The sequence below is a fragment of the Anas platyrhynchos genome, chromosome 1, assembly GCF_047663525.1.
Source record: "Anas platyrhynchos isolate ZD024472 breed Pekin duck chromosome 1, IASCAAS_PekinDuck_T2T, whole genome shotgun sequence".
Lineage (NCBI taxonomy): Eukaryota > Metazoa > Chordata > Aves > Anseriformes > Anatidae > Anas > Anas platyrhynchos.
Window position 1 is genome coordinate 184,184,872 of NC_092587.1, and position 15,615 is coordinate 184,200,486.

Consider the following 15,615-nt stretch of genomic DNA (forward strand, 5'->3'; position numbering starts at 1 on the left):
GCCCAGCAGGCCTCATGCAACGCTCCTCTGGCCCGAGGCACTGCTTTCTTATCACATACTGCGTGTTGTAACACGAGGGCTGTGCTGTAGCCAGAGCAGTGCTTTTGTAACCTGGCTCTGAGGAAGGGAATGAGAAGCATTGCAGAGCAAAAGCAGCTGGGGTAGTTTGGAAGACTGTGTATAGTGGCTTGGTGCCTTGTGGGGCTTGTGCCTGGGAGTGAACAACCTCCAGAGCTGTGAAAACTGAACAGAACAGCAACTCAGGTCCAGTACTCCTGCTCTACTCATGGCTTTCTCCTGTAGCTGCATACACATCCTATAACTAAACTGCTTAGTGAGGAACCAGAGGTTTTTAAGACTAGTTTGAACAACATCGGACAGGTATTACACAAGACTAGTTCATCCTCTCTTGGATGGATGGGATGATCTGTTGGAATCCCTTCTGGCACTGCTTTCTGTTGTAACAAAGGAAATGCTACAATGAAGGTGAAAATGCTGATGAATTGTTGTAGTTAACCTGCTGTGTTCACAATGAACAAACACAGACAACTAGAATTGAAACAGATGACTCTGCCTCTGAAGCAAATAAAAGCACATCTGACCACCACTGTGAGATGTGCTTGTAGCCCATTTGTGTTATATTTTTTTTTCAGATACTGAAAGTGGATTTCTCTATGAGGAGGTTACATATTTGACTGGAAATTTTTCCTCAGAATGGATTTCTATATTGTACATTTTGTATCACTGAAAAAAAATAAACTAACTTTTAATGTAATTATTTAAATTATGATCTTATAAACAGCTATTAAAATGCTTGTGGCACACAGATATTTACTTGTTACTTACTACAAAAGAGGATCTTTGTTTTTCAAGGAGAAAAAAAAACTACTTGAAAATTCATTTTGCAATTTAAAGAAACTAGTACATTTAATTTCTTCAACTAACCTCTGGTCTTCTTTCAAGGGCTTCCTTCATTAGTGGGTGAAGTTCTTCTACTAATTCCCTAAATTAAAAAAAAAAAAAAAAAAAAGTCATTAATGAAATCTAGTTTCCTCTAACAAGCATCAGTATTAAATTTGTTACATAAAAATTAATGTCTGAAGGGTAAACAAATAATCAAGTATATTTAAATTACAATAAAAGTAATGTATTTGAATTAGAAACAAATAATTGAGAATATGATAAATGGGTAAGTACCTGAAAACAAGAGAATTTGTTCTTCCAAATCCCAATACAAGTGATTCTGTTATTTCTATGCTTTCAAGTCTCATCAAAGGCACTAGCTGCTTTAGTAAGACTCCAACAGATGGAGTTCCAATAGCCTAAAATATATTAAGAAATCATTGACATTTCATTGTCAGCATCATCGATACTGAGTAAAAACATTTTTTTCTCTACAAAATAGCATTGTCCAAGAATCAATATGTAGTTTAAAAACATGCTGAAATGATTTTACTGTTACAGATATTAATACACCAGCCTAACTGCATGCCGGCTACATCATAATCATCTCAATAAGGCCTAGCAAATATGTACATCTGAGGAATCCCCTTACTTTCATTCAGATTACTGTAATTTACTGAGTTTATTATTTCACTACTGCTCCTCTCAGGCTGCTGCTAGTTGAAACTATATTTCATATAATATTCCTTCATGTCCAGCAGGCCTACAATGTATATTCAGAAATCTGCCTTATTGCTTAATAATGTTAAAAATCTACAAACTGAAGATACTCTACAAACTCTACAAGTAAAGAAAGGGGTTGACATGCTAAAGTTAACTTCAAACACATCACATACAGAATGTCTATACTTTAAATATACATCACCCAGAATGCAAAAAAAATTTTTTTGAAAATGCCATAGCTTTTGCCAAATACTTATTGACACTGCATGTTAAACATATGTTATAGTTGTTAATTGCATGCCTTAAGCTGTTTGTGTATAACAAAATATTCCTCCAACTGAAATACTTTCATCAGGATGTACTTTCATCACCACTGTTTCACGTACCAATATAGTTTAAGGCTTTTCTAAATAAATACAGAATAATTTGCCTGAAGCAGGGTACATCACCTTATTATCATAGTTCACTGTTCCATCAGGAGTGGTAGCCATGATCTCTGGTGTTGAAGCACGCAAGTGCCCTGGGCTCATAATACTGGGCTTTGCTACTCCAAAACACAGAATAAGATAGTTTCTCCACAAAGTGACATAGTTGTCTCCACTGCTTGCTGTACTTGTTTTCTTTGCATTAACAGGAATACTAGAATTTAAAAATTAAATTTAATTATAAAATAATTTAACAAAAATATTATAATTATTATTTTAAATAATATAAAATGATTAATATCATTAATTTAAATTATTGAAATTAGTTCCCAGTCTTAATTCCTCAGTATCTTGGAGGAATTGAATTGTTTTATCAAAAGGGAATGAAATATGCTATTTAGCCATCCATTGCTATTGAACAGGACAAGTGTTGGATAGCAACTCTGCAGGTCTTACAGACTGAGACTGAAACTGGAGACTATTACAGTTTGTATTAAACTCATACAAATCCATAAAAAAGAAACTCCATGCAGATTTCCACTTACTTTGGATCCACAAGAGGCATTATCAGCTGTAGCCTAGTGAAAGCATAGGGCCAAGCATAGCTGAGAGCTGTAGGGCAATGTTTCGGTAAGTTCTCCTGTCTAAGAAAACTGAAGAGGCAGAGAACCCAAGGGTCTTTAACAGACTGTGCAAATATCCAGACATGGGAAGGACTTTTTACATCGTAATGGCTGTTTACTAGGACTGCATTCCACTCCACCAGCCACTGCAAGTCCACACTGTGTGTTAAGGGTATTGTTGTCTGTGGAGAGAAAAAAATAAATCACAGTGACATTAATTTATTTCATGTTGTGTTCCTCTTCAGTGCTTGTCTTTATTTTCCAGCTCCATGGCCATCTTCTGTTGGATTTTTTAGACCAATACTTTTATGCTTCTTGTCACATTGCCCTTTCACTCAGGAGGAGCTTTTTACAAATGCTGATAAGAGCTACCTCATTATTTCCCCTCTGGTTCCTCCTTAAAGCTCCTATCTACCGTGACGGGCACAAAAACTTGCCCTTAAGCTCTATAACTATCTCATATGCTGACCAATAACATCTCATTGTTACTTTCTATTCTTCTTGCTGCCTACACCCACCCACTGTATTTTGTATAAGGCTGCAGTCTGTAATAGGTATAGACTGTCCTTATGTTCATCATCTGAACAGACAGACAGAGCCTTAGCCCATGATTAAGACTCCTACGTGCTATGACAGTATGATAAATACCAGTGCTATTAATTAATATTCTTGCAGCGCATATCAACAGGCCATTTCTGTAGTGTAAGTTAGTATTTTCTCAGGAAAACAACTTTGTGGAATGAAACCTTAAACACGTGTATTTTGGCATCTTACTATTCAGTTATCAGACCTCAGACAGGATATAACAGTTGCATCCTCCATCCACTGTTACAAAAATAATCACTAAATTACCAGTCCCTGCTGTACTTGTCAGAAACAAGGTACACTGGCAACACATGTGCTTTGCTATATTATTATTGCACAGAACTAAAGCACAAGATCCAAACTTATACCCAATAGAAACTGCAACACCCCTAAACAGATTCTGTTGTTTCAACTGGATTTCCTAATTCCTGGCTTACAGAGGCAGAATAGCTCTTGCTTGATCAGCATTTGATCCTACATCTTTTCTGCTTTCAGCTGTACAATGGCCTGATTTCACCCCTTCCTACCATGGGAAAGCTGCTGTTACAGCAGTCATGTGGTAAGGAATGATTGTTGCTTTAAATTTCATCAGGCTGAAAAGTGCCTCCAAGTTTCTGCTCTTTGGACAAATCTACTAATCTCTAAGTATGCAAAACAAGTTGCCCGATCTATCAGTTCTCCTGCCAATACTTTCTCATCCGAATTGCTTGTGGCTTCTCTACTTTCTCTAATGTTAGATCATTAGGCCCATGACAGAGCAAAAGCAGAGATTCACCTCACCTTTGAATTACTTAAGCTTATGCTTACATTTACAGACAGGGTCACTTCTCAGCATGCGTGAGAGTTAAAGGTTATTCCTTTCTGAACATCAGGACTTATGAGTGATTCAGTGAGCGAGTTCCAACCACTCCAAGCATTAGGTGGTGATGGAAATAAGATGTTCTCAATAGTTCTTTGAGATGCAGGATACAGGTTCAAAATTTAGGTAATTTTGATTATAACTTTAGTTATATATTGTTTTTTTTTCCTGTATGTAGTATCTTCTATATCCACAGAACATTACTTTTTTCATGGAACAGATCGTTTGGGATGTTGTGGAGACTTGGAACACTTAGGTAGATGGCTGGATCCTTAAAGCTGTGTGATTCCTTTAATTTCTAGCAGCTGTATCTTTAGTATTTTATGTCTAGTATTTGTCATGCCCATGTGTTATGTAAACGCTAGCAGTAACAGTAAAGTAGTACTTACTGAATCTGAAACAGCCACATGAATAAAACTGTCAAGAATAGAAGAACTTAATTGATCCATGACATCGATCATAGGCCTGTCATCATCCTGCATAAGAGAGAGAGCAGAAGTTAGCTGTTTTCCTTACCGGATCGTTTCATTTCTTCTTTTTCTAGTACATGAAATAGAGCCACCTAAAATTTGTGTCATGAATCTAAAATGGCTAAAAATACATTGGTAATGATAAGTGCATTTTGTCTTTTTCATATTAATCTCAGAACCAAGTCCAGACTGTGGTTTGAAATTAAATTAGTTTGTGACTATAGTTCACTGTTTACTGAACAAAAACGCATATCAGAAAATCCCCTATGACTTTGGATAGCTGGTATCAAAAGACTAAAAAAATTAGCTTACTGTTTTTTAAAGCATTCCTTTGCTATGAACACACATATTTGTGTTCTTAGGCATTTAGATGGCTTACTGAGTTGTGACCATTGATACACATGAGTCTCCATACTTCTATACCCATAAAAAAGACTTAGAGGACTTTACTATACAAGGAAAATGTATGTGAATAATATTCTGTGTGTTGTATGCTGTGCTTTTTTCAAAATTACAGAAATGAGTTTCATTTCCAATAAAAGTTTATAATGCCGATGATACAGAAATGCTCCATTCAGCAAAAATTATCTTTTACGTTCACATCATGCCAAGGAAAAGTATTAAGTTGCTGGATATGTTTCCCTTCAAATCGAGCAAATTCTTGTACAGGGCAAATGTTATTAATGTTACATTGTCTAGCAAACCACAGAAAGGTTTGCAATGGTAAGGCAAATAGAACTGGTAAGCTTAGACCAAATGTTTTTCATAAAAACATTTATAAACTAAGTGTATATCTGCTGCACTGCATCAATTATGTTAAAAGCAATGGTAATATTAGTTTTGAGCTTTATCTTTGGAAAATATTAATTCAAAGTTCCAGAAAAGTAAAATCATACCTCTGCCTGGCCAAGTGCCAGGAACAAAGCACGTATCTCTCTGAGGATTAAAACAGCTAGTTTACGTGTGGCAACCTGGAAACTACACAGCAGAACCAGTGCAAATCCTTCAACGGCATGTAGTACATTAGAATAGGGGCTTCTTTCAGACTGTATCCTGTGACTGGATCCATTTGGTATCAACTGTAGAATAATGTACGGGGAAAAAAATGAGTGTTCATGTTTGAAAATCAGATCCACGAGAAATATTCGACTTACTATGACATGTAAAGAACCAAAATGCAGAGGCCATGTAAATGCTAAGCAGGAGATAGAAAGCATTGCTTCAAACCACCAAGTTTTGTCGCTTTTGCTTACCCTATTCCACAAAACCAGTCTATGGCCAGACCTCTCCATCTAATTTGCAATTCAACTACCTGTTTTGTTCTATACTCCCCTGAAAAAATGAAGGGGTAAGTCAGACTGTGAAGACTTCATACTTCTACTACAGACAACAGGGTCCTAAGGTCTTTCTTTGATCCTGTATCAGGCAGCCCTTTATCCTTGTAGGTGGTCTCTAGAACCTCTTACGAAAGAGAGCACCCCACAAGTAAGGTGCAACAGTATTTACTGAAAAGTATGAATTGCTTTGCCTTTTTTATGTTTTTGTAGAACTACTATTACTTATTAACGAGGGTCCTCTGCAATATGAAGCAGACATCACGCTTGTGCAAAGGAAACAATTTCCAAGGTGATTGGGTAGGAAGATAAGAAGCCTGAAAAATCATCTCTCATAACGCAAGTATCTGTGGGACAGCACATATGGGAGGAGCAGAGCAAAGCTGTTCAGTTCCCAGGAACGTTAGTAACACATGAAGACAGCAGGCTGTTAGAAACAATCAAGGGGTTTGATGTTTTTGGATCAACCAAATGAAATGGCGACAGGAAAGGAAGATCCACTTCACTCTTCCCAGCATTCCTACTAGTACTATTGGTGTTTTAGTCCTGGGAAAATGTCCTTCTGCAACATCCTCATACAAATAATTCACTTTATATGCTTTTGTTGACATGCTTATTTCAGTTTGACATGCATTCTCTCATGTTGCTCAACAACAATAACATCTGCTGTATTACACAAGGAAATAGCTGTCCTCAAAAGAGGGCTGAACTAATTACCTTAAAAAATATTACATAGTGAATTCTTCTCAGGTGAGTAAATACAAAACACATAAAACACAGCAACACCAAGGAACATAATTTTTGTCTTCAATTAGTACAAATGTGAGGACACAAATCTTTTAATTTCATACCTCTGAAGATCTGTTTTTTGCCTGTTCAGAAGCTTTTCCTGGAGTGTGTATTACAAGCTTCCATTGTGTGAGCAACTGTAGCAGTAACTTCAGTGAAGTGTCAAGAAGGGTGTGATGCATATCATTCACTTCACGTAGCAGGAAATTAGTAAAACCAAAGAGTACATCCTCTCGCCAGTCAACAAAGTCAACAAGTAGACCCTGAAGAGAATTCTGTGCAATGTGTCGAAGTTCATCGTCCATATGGATAGACAGCCTGCAAGCAAAAGTAAATGTCAGGTAATAAAAATCTAAGGACTGATTTTTGTGGTAATGAGCATATGTTTCTTAGCAAATTAACACTGACAGAAAATTCCCAGTGACAAGGTAAACTGCAATAATGCTATCATGGTTTTATTATTATTGACCACAATTAACATCCTTAACATGTTTTACTGTAATTCTTTATATAACGGTGCCTAAACACATTCATAGATTCAAAAGAAGTGTTTGCTCCACTCCTAAATTATCTTTAGTGTATAGAATTTGGCAACTTTGCTATTTCCCCAAAACCAAACCCAGTTTTGATTTACTCATAGAATCAGTAAACATTTCTATTTCATAATGATAATAAATGGCTAACAGGTTAAGACTTAATTGCATAATTTATCTATTTATTTGCTTACTTTCAATGTAAAAATAAAAGAATCACAACACCTCTGATGCCTAACAGCTAAAATGAATCTTTAGCAATGAAACAAATTGTAATTATAGAAAGTAAATATTCAAAATAAATAAAACCAAGCATTTGAATTATAAAACTACTTTATGTTTTAATCAACTTAGGATAGGGAAATGGGAAAAACAACCTAAGGATATTCCATGCTTTTAAAAAACCATCTGACACCCTTGAAGTCCTGAAATTTTAGATTTCAGATCCCATTTTCTAAATTTCATTTCCTTCTGTGTTTGCTTTGTGTTGAAATTCTTTTTCAACACAAAAATTTATATACTTTCTTTCAGCAAGAAAATTAACAGACTACTTCTGTGTTGGTAGCCTGGCAGAATAAAGGAAATTCAGATCAGTGTGTTCTGCAATTTCTGGTTCATTGCCTTTATGATGTATTTTGTTTTTATTACCCAAGAGACCATAATTTTCTGTTGTGTGTTAGCACTCATTTTCAGAGTATTTTATCTACATTTAATGGAGTAGCTGAAAATGAGGATGCATTGGAAACAAATGGATGGAAATCTAGGAGGAAAAAAGCACACCAGTCAAATGGAGTGGAACCAAGTTCCAGTCAGTTTGCAGTGTATGATGAGAAGCAGCTCAGAACAGATTTGGTCCATTACAGAAGCATAACTGGGAGGCAGGGGACTTCTCAGTTAAGTCAAAGGAAAGCAACTGCCATGCAACTTTGCCTCCTGTGAATACGACTAAAAATAACTGTCATGCTTTAATAACCACATCTTTTTATATACATTTGGAAAAACGGTATTTTATCGTGCTAGGAAAGGACCACTTTTGTCCCCTCTTTGGAATGCCATAAACAGAAAAACAAGCACGACCCCTGAGACTATGATTAAGCCATCCATGAAATGACTTCCACAACGACACAAATAATAGAAAAGAGGATACAAAAGACATAAGTCTCTAAACCCAAGTTACTGTGCAATGGCACAGGGCACTATCTAATGAGATGGAATTCAAATTGAGCATGAGAATTCATCTATGTACTACTATATGACAGGCAGCTTGAGGAAGCAAGTAAATGTCAGTTTGTTTCCTAGCACTTGAGTCTGTTAAAACTAAAACCTAACTTGGGATTTTGTAACAAACTGTTTCAGTGGGCAGTAAGGGGCAAAATGTACAGCATACACTTGACATCTGCTTTATTGCCTATGATTTGAATGCAGCTGTCCTGGAAGAAAGTCTAGCTGCTGAGTTACAGATTCCTTCTGGAAACTGCCAAAAGACACATCTGTTGTGAGGCTGAAAAATTAAAACCAAACTGTGAACAAAAGAACCCATTAACCCAAAGATGTTATTTTATCTTTAGTGAGAAGAAAATATTTAACTGCCTTCCATCCAAACAACACAGCCCTGCACAAATCCCTTGCAGAACAGCTTCTCAGGTTCTTTTCAAATAGGAAGTTAAAAGGGAGAGGTTGATATTTCACCTTTGCAAAATTTGTTGTCCTTGCACTGATTTTTGTCTCAAAATCTAATCACCTCAAACCAAGAAAAGAAATAATATTGTACTAAGATTTACGGAATGCCTCCAGAACAGCAAAGGTTTATCTCCTAGAACTACTTTTTCCGTAACTGGGAATAGTCAATCCAGACCCAAAAAAGTATGGGTATAGAGAATGCAGAAGCAGCTCTGGTGCTCAGGTGGTCTGGAGACTTACAATAAGATTAGGGTAGGTGTTACTTCCTTAAACAGTTTATATCCTCCTTCTCTGAAACAATATTTTTGCAGACTGTTTTGTGTCCACACTATCTTAGATTAAACAGATCTAATTCTTTCACGCTTCCTTTGTGGGTGATATTTTTTAAACCACTCATTTTCTTTCTTATGACAGAAAGCTGGTTAAAATACTGGGTGAAAGGGAAACACATCCTTTTTCATTTTCCTACTGCAGGATTCTTGTAACTATCTAATGTGGTATCTGCATAATTTGATAATGTAACAATTTAAAACAACCCACAAATGATTTATAGCATAGGATGTAAACAGAAGGAAATCAAGCCTGCCATGGAGCACAGCACACCTACCCTTGGCTGCAGTTTTGGCTTGTTTGGCTGTCTGTGCTCTTTACTGCTAGCAGAATTAATTGTTTCATTGCTTCAGCACATCACTGGGAATTGGCAGTTCAGAAAGCAGAAAAAACTGCTTTTGCATACAGTCCTCTGACTCCCACATCTGCCATTCCTCACAGACATTTCAAAAGCAAGAACAGAGTAAAAAAGATTGCTTTGCCACAGTTACCTGACAACAAAATGTTGCTAGGACCCCGTGGCTTGATTTATCACCATAATCTACTTATAAGATAAGCGCAGGCTGGAATCTTTGACTTGGATACCAGAACTGAAATGTAACAGATCTTTCTGTACTGACCAGTACCTCTTAACGTAATTATTTGGCACTAAGTCACTGATCTGATGTCCTGAAACATAACTGTTTTAGCAGCCATGTGTGTTCTAGACCACCTTCTTCAGTGAAGTGTATTTAGATAAATTCAATGCACCCCAAACAGGAAGGATAAGAAATTAAAACGTATAATTTTATTTATTTTCTGTCTTATAAAAATAATTTAAATTAAATTTATTATTAACAATAAATATATTTGGAAACGTAACATATATAGCATTTCTGTTTTACTAAAAAGATATGGGGGAATCATAAATCAAAACTAAATGTGTATCTCTTTGTTTTTCCACAACACCAAAAAGGTGTTCTCTCTCTTCTGTTAATTAGCATGCTGCAATGGTTAAAAAAAGTAGTAAATAGTGAGTATCATACAGAACAGTGAATATCTTCTAACCTAAATACTGATGAAAAAGACTTGTAGATGATGTATCTACTCCCTTACAAAATTAGGGGTCAATGCTATAAACACAATGCCTGTAAAAAGATGCTAGAATTTCTGTGTCTTATCCATTAATAACAGATTACCTTTTATATCTATATGTCTTTACCTGAGAAAACACCACATACTCTGTGTCTCACTTTTTCATTCTGTTCCCCTGAGCAGTTGTTTAATGTTTGAACAGCTTACCTTGCCAGCAAGTCGATCAACTCAAGTTTTGACATTCCATCAGGAAGCAATCGAGGAATAGCAGCAACACATGTTCTGAACAGATCGATTTTTGGTTTTCTCTCACCGCTGGAAGTTTAAAACAGAATTTTGACTAAGCTTAACAAGTGTCTGTATTAAAGGATCCACCTACAGTTTTTCAGAGAAGGGATGGACAATACGGAGTTCCAGAGGCCTTATAAGAGCATCACAACAGAAAGCTAATCACTAACAATGAGCTAAGAAGGGAACTGATGTTGAATAAATTATTTTTATCTTGACATTTTCCATGCATATTTATACACAGCATTTGCACAGTACTTGAAAAGTCCATTATTACTGACTCAGTTTCTTGTCTTTGGCAGGTATATCAAGATGGAGTTATAACACAGGAAGACTCCTCCATCAAATCAGCCTTTGCATAATGCAAGCTTCAGATAAAGTAATGAATAAAAAGCTGCGATGTTCCCCATCACAATGAAGCTATAGTTCATAAACTGCATAAACTAAATAGCAAATACATATGAGGCCCACATAACAGAATATCCAACTGTTGCCCTCAGCAGGGCACGTACCTGTGGAAACCCTGCAGCATCCATGATTACAATGAGAAAGAAGTGTAATTTAGATGTAGGTATGACCAGAGCATTTCTGTTGATCCCTGGCAGAGATAGCAGCCCTGTAGCAATCACTATCAGCTAAAATATTTTTCAGTAGCCCCAAGGCTGCTACAATCTCTGGAATGGTTTAACTGCTCCTGAACAGCCTGAAAAAGTGGCTCAATTTAAAGTTCAGTATGAACCAAAAACTAGGTTGGGACTCCTTAAGTTTTCTAAAAGTAGTGCAAGTTTCAGCTGCTGGTTATTTTCACGACAGATGCTGTCCTGACTTGTTTCCTATATTTTTCTAAGAATGAAGATTAAAGAAGTTCTTGTGACAGACCCCAGAATAATTCTTTGCTTGTTTGTTATCTCACTGATCAATATAGAATCACAGGATGGTTTGGGTTGGAAGGTCAACTTAAAGCCCACCCAGTCCCAACCCCCTGCCATGGGCAGGGACAGCTCACACCACACCAGGTTGCCCAAAGCCCCATCCAGCCTGGCCTTGAGCACCTCCAGGGATGGGGCATCCACAGCTTCTCTGGGCAGCCTGTGCCAGGGCCTCACCACCCTCTGAGGGAAGAATTTATTTCAAATGTCTAATCTAAATCTACCTACTTTTAGTTTATATTACTCCTTGTCCTATCTATACTCTTCCTGATAGAGTCCTTCTCCTAGGTTACCTGATTATCTAGTATAAAAAGGAAATAACCAAAGCATAAAGCATTTTTAACTATTAGCCTGTAATATGCTTTGGAAGAATCAAAAGAGCAAGGTCCCCTTTAAAGAACCTACTAAACACACGCAGAGAAAGACTGTTCTTGCTTTTATATGCTTACAATCAAATTAGAAAGGAATGGGGAAAAAAGGGAGACATCAAGAAGCACTGTAAACTACTTAATCCCATGCTGAAATTCAGTACGAAAACAGACTGAATCTGGTTTTCCTGCTCACCAGTCCAGTGCCCTGCTTACTACATAACTCTGCTTCTTCAGCTAACAGAGAACATTGCATTTGGATAACTAACTTTTGTGTTCGATACCAGAGGAAGCCTGAATGCAATACCATCTTACAAGTCTAAAACAAGATTTATAGAGTATCACTGGTTATTCACTGAAATAATGTGTACAGAAAAGGCATAAGCTGACACTAAACTTACTTAATTTGAAGATTAAAGTTTTGTAGTCTTACTTGGATACCATTCTTTCTCTTAACATTCATATATACTTATCAGCTTGGATATGTATTATGTTAATTAAATGGTATGATGATATGACTTTAATCTATTAATTTAAATTGTACAATGAGGGAGAACAATCTCCTCAATGAATTATCTGTATCTGATTATACCTACATCTTGTACCCTAACAGACAAAGCAATGTACCCTAACAGATAGAACTTGAAACGTGTTAGCAACTGAGCTGAAAAAGTGTAAAATATGACATCCCATCTGACAGTTTGGATATAAACAAACATTAACAAAGTTATAAACAATTATAGTTCATTATAGTTCACTATAACAGTGAACTACTACCACTAACACAAATAAGAGTTGCATTAATCACTACTGCAAAATATCATACTTTTATAGTTGTAAAAAACAAAATGCTATCAGTAATTTTATCTGCCTGAAAACAAATGAGTCCTCCTTGCTGACTTGAAGTGGAAAGTGAACTTTGCAGAGTTTCCTTATTATCAGTCCCCAGAGGTTGTAAACAGTTTGTGCAATTAAAATGGAGGCATGTAAAATAATAGTCTGAGAGGAAACTGTTATGAAGGCAAGTGAGTAATTATTTATAAATATAAAATCTGTGGGTGTTCTGTGGCTTATCAGCTGCACAGAAGAGCAGCAGGAGAAGATCCAAGTCTGAGGCTCAAGTTCCCATCTTATCTGAGCTACATGGCACAGCACGCAAAGTGTCTGGCAAGGGGGGGGGGCTCACACGGCTCTGCAGGCAGTTCTGGCTGGCTTGGGATTCAACAGGACAAGTTCTGGATGAAGACCAGCAGCTGTCCTCAGCTGGAAGCCTGTGTTTCCATACCAGCAGTATGACATTTTAGCTAGGTATTGTCAGCACAAATCTTTGAAGTACTGGTAAGAACAGGTTTGTGTGTTAGAAAATGGATGTCTTATTCTGACTACATACTTCAATCTAGTTATAACCAGTATTGAGATTCATATCCCAGTGGAGGGTGCAAAGAACACTCCTTAGGATTTCAGTAAGACTCTTCACGGTGGCATTTACTACATCAACCATAAATGGATCAGTCATTAAACACAGAACTATGTCTAATGCTGCCAAATAAAATTGCAGAATCTGTATACTTTAAAATGTTATGACTATTCACTGCTTAGCTACATCCCGCTGATCCTTATTTTGTTATTAAAAAATATCACTATGATATTCAGTTTATACAATACCATTAACTATACATAAGTAGGACAAAAGCCATAACTATAAAATATAGATAAATGTAGTGTTGCATATGTATTAAAAGCCCATATATGTTGTACATTTGTTAAAGCCCGTAAGAACTCAAAATAAATAGGTAACTCTAGTGAAGCACAAAGTTCTGTGAATAAAAACGGTTACATAAAAAAAATATATTGCCTTTTCTAGTTCTTATGCACAATTCAGTTTTTAAAGGGGATATTTTAAAAGTTGATAGTAGCATCTAATGATGTTATTCATGACATGATTTCAGATTAAGACTCATATCAAAGTATCTCAGATATTATTTTTTTCCATGGAAGAACAAGTGAAAATGGGTTCTAATGTGTTTCTCCTTTCTCTTCTCTATATTAATTAAGTTACAGATCATCTGGACATAAAATTGTGCTGGTTACAACGCAAAAATACAGTAACACATCCAAATCTTCCAACCTTAAGGTCTTTCTGTCTCTGACAAAAGTAACTACCAAACCGAAAGACTTCCTGAAATTTAAAACTCACAAGTCTAATTATCGTCTGATTCTAAAAATAAACAGCACTTCAGTGATGCCAAGAAACCATAGAGAGGACATTTACAGCTAAGATTAAGCACTTCTCGTCTAAGTGCTCAAGGTTTTACTATGCAATTATCTTTTGTAAATGTGATTTTCAAAATTCACTTTCCCTCCTCTGCCAACAGCCGGGATACCCCAAATTAATATGAAATCTGTCTGTGAATACTAAGAGATATACCAGGCAGTATTTTAAGAAAAATATGAAATGTTACTATGAAATAGTAATGTTGGTATTTAATATAAATAAATTAAAACAAGCTAAAGACACAAAGAGTTTATAATCTCATCTAGATAGAGCAACAAGCAAGGGCAAAGTAAAGGCATTAAAACACAGAGATTTTATCAGCTGGAAATTGATAGCTGAATTTGGCCAGTCATTCATCATACTAAAAATCTACCTCATTAGAACCCTCTCCTGGAAACTTCCCTTATTATTCATTTTGGATGAGAGTGCGAAACGCTGCTGTTGAACACTGGTTGAGACATATACCAGTTTGAGTCCGTTCCAGTGGAATACTCCTTAAATTCAAGACTGTTACCACAAAATGACTTGGGTTTTAATGAATATCTAATTTTAATTACAGGCATGAATAGCAATGGTAATTTTGAAAGCTCATTTATTATTAACAGGGATTTACAGATTTTTTTGCTTTCATTTTGAACTTCAGTGATGCAAAGATACCCTGAAACTGTTCTGAGCATAGATTGCTAGGCTTTCCACCACAGACTTTGAAATTCTACCATCTAAACATTCATAATGTTCACCCATAGATTTTGGCCGTATTGATAGAGTCAGTTCAATTCCAAACACTGCAAGATACAGAGAAGTACACTCAGCTTGTCATAAAGAGTTTTCACTGTACATACTACATAAGCTAACTGCTCCTGTTTCTTGCTATTTCTCTCGTAACTCAAGATAGACAGAAATAGATCAAAAGTTCTGAAATTACATCTCAATATTTTATGGGATTTACTGTTTTTAACACTCACGTGATCATGTCTTCAGGTTCTTTGTTAAGCATCTGTATGTTGGTTAGCATCATGCACCGCCCCACTTCCTTGTCAAGATGCCTGAGTATGTTGTCCACAGCTTTTCTTACTTGAGAATAATATAATGACATACCTGCAATAATATGCATTTTATATAATTTGCAATACATGTAGATATGTATATTTTGAAAAAGAAAGATGCTCACTCAAGCTGGACTGCATGAATTAAGACCAGTGTTTTACTTATGATATAGCATACTCCACTATACTGATTCAGAGATAGAATAGGACACTCTCTCCAAAAACAATGCTATTGTACATAAAAATAGTCCAAGTAATACAAATATATATTTCCCAGAGGAAAAAATGAAAGATATCTAGTCAAAATATGTCCATACATAGTCAAATGAAGCTACACAGTTTGCAAAACTATATAATACATTTGGTGACTTTTCATGACAG

At 36.1% G+C, this 15,615-nt stretch overlaps 1 protein-coding gene across 14 annotated transcripts in view; it reads right to left on the bottom strand.

Annotated features, from left to right (window-relative positions):
- The window catches only part of FRY (FRY microtubule binding protein), a 234,580-nt gene that overhangs the window by 77,923 nt on the left and 141,042 nt on the right, over positions 1–15,615 (bottom strand). For all 14 annotated transcript variants that reach the window (XM_072032630.1, XM_072032633.1, XM_072032632.1 and 11 more), the window contains 9 exons: positions 15,154–15,286; positions 10,536–10,643; positions 6,774–7,029; positions 5,485–5,667; positions 4,508–4,594; positions 2,597–2,856; positions 2,076–2,265; positions 1,198–1,322; positions 946–1,003 (listed from right to left, as the gene is read on the bottom strand). In XM_072032630.1, the coding sequence (XP_071888731.1) occupies positions 946–1,003; positions 1,198–1,322; positions 2,076–2,265; positions 2,597–2,856; positions 4,508–4,594; positions 5,485–5,667; positions 6,774–7,029; positions 10,536–10,643; positions 15,154–15,286 (1,400 nt within the window). The remainder of the gene's footprint in view (positions 1–945; positions 1,004–1,197; positions 1,323–2,075; positions 2,266–2,596; positions 2,857–4,507; positions 4,595–5,484; positions 5,668–6,773; positions 7,030–10,535; positions 10,644–15,153; positions 15,287–15,615) is intronic.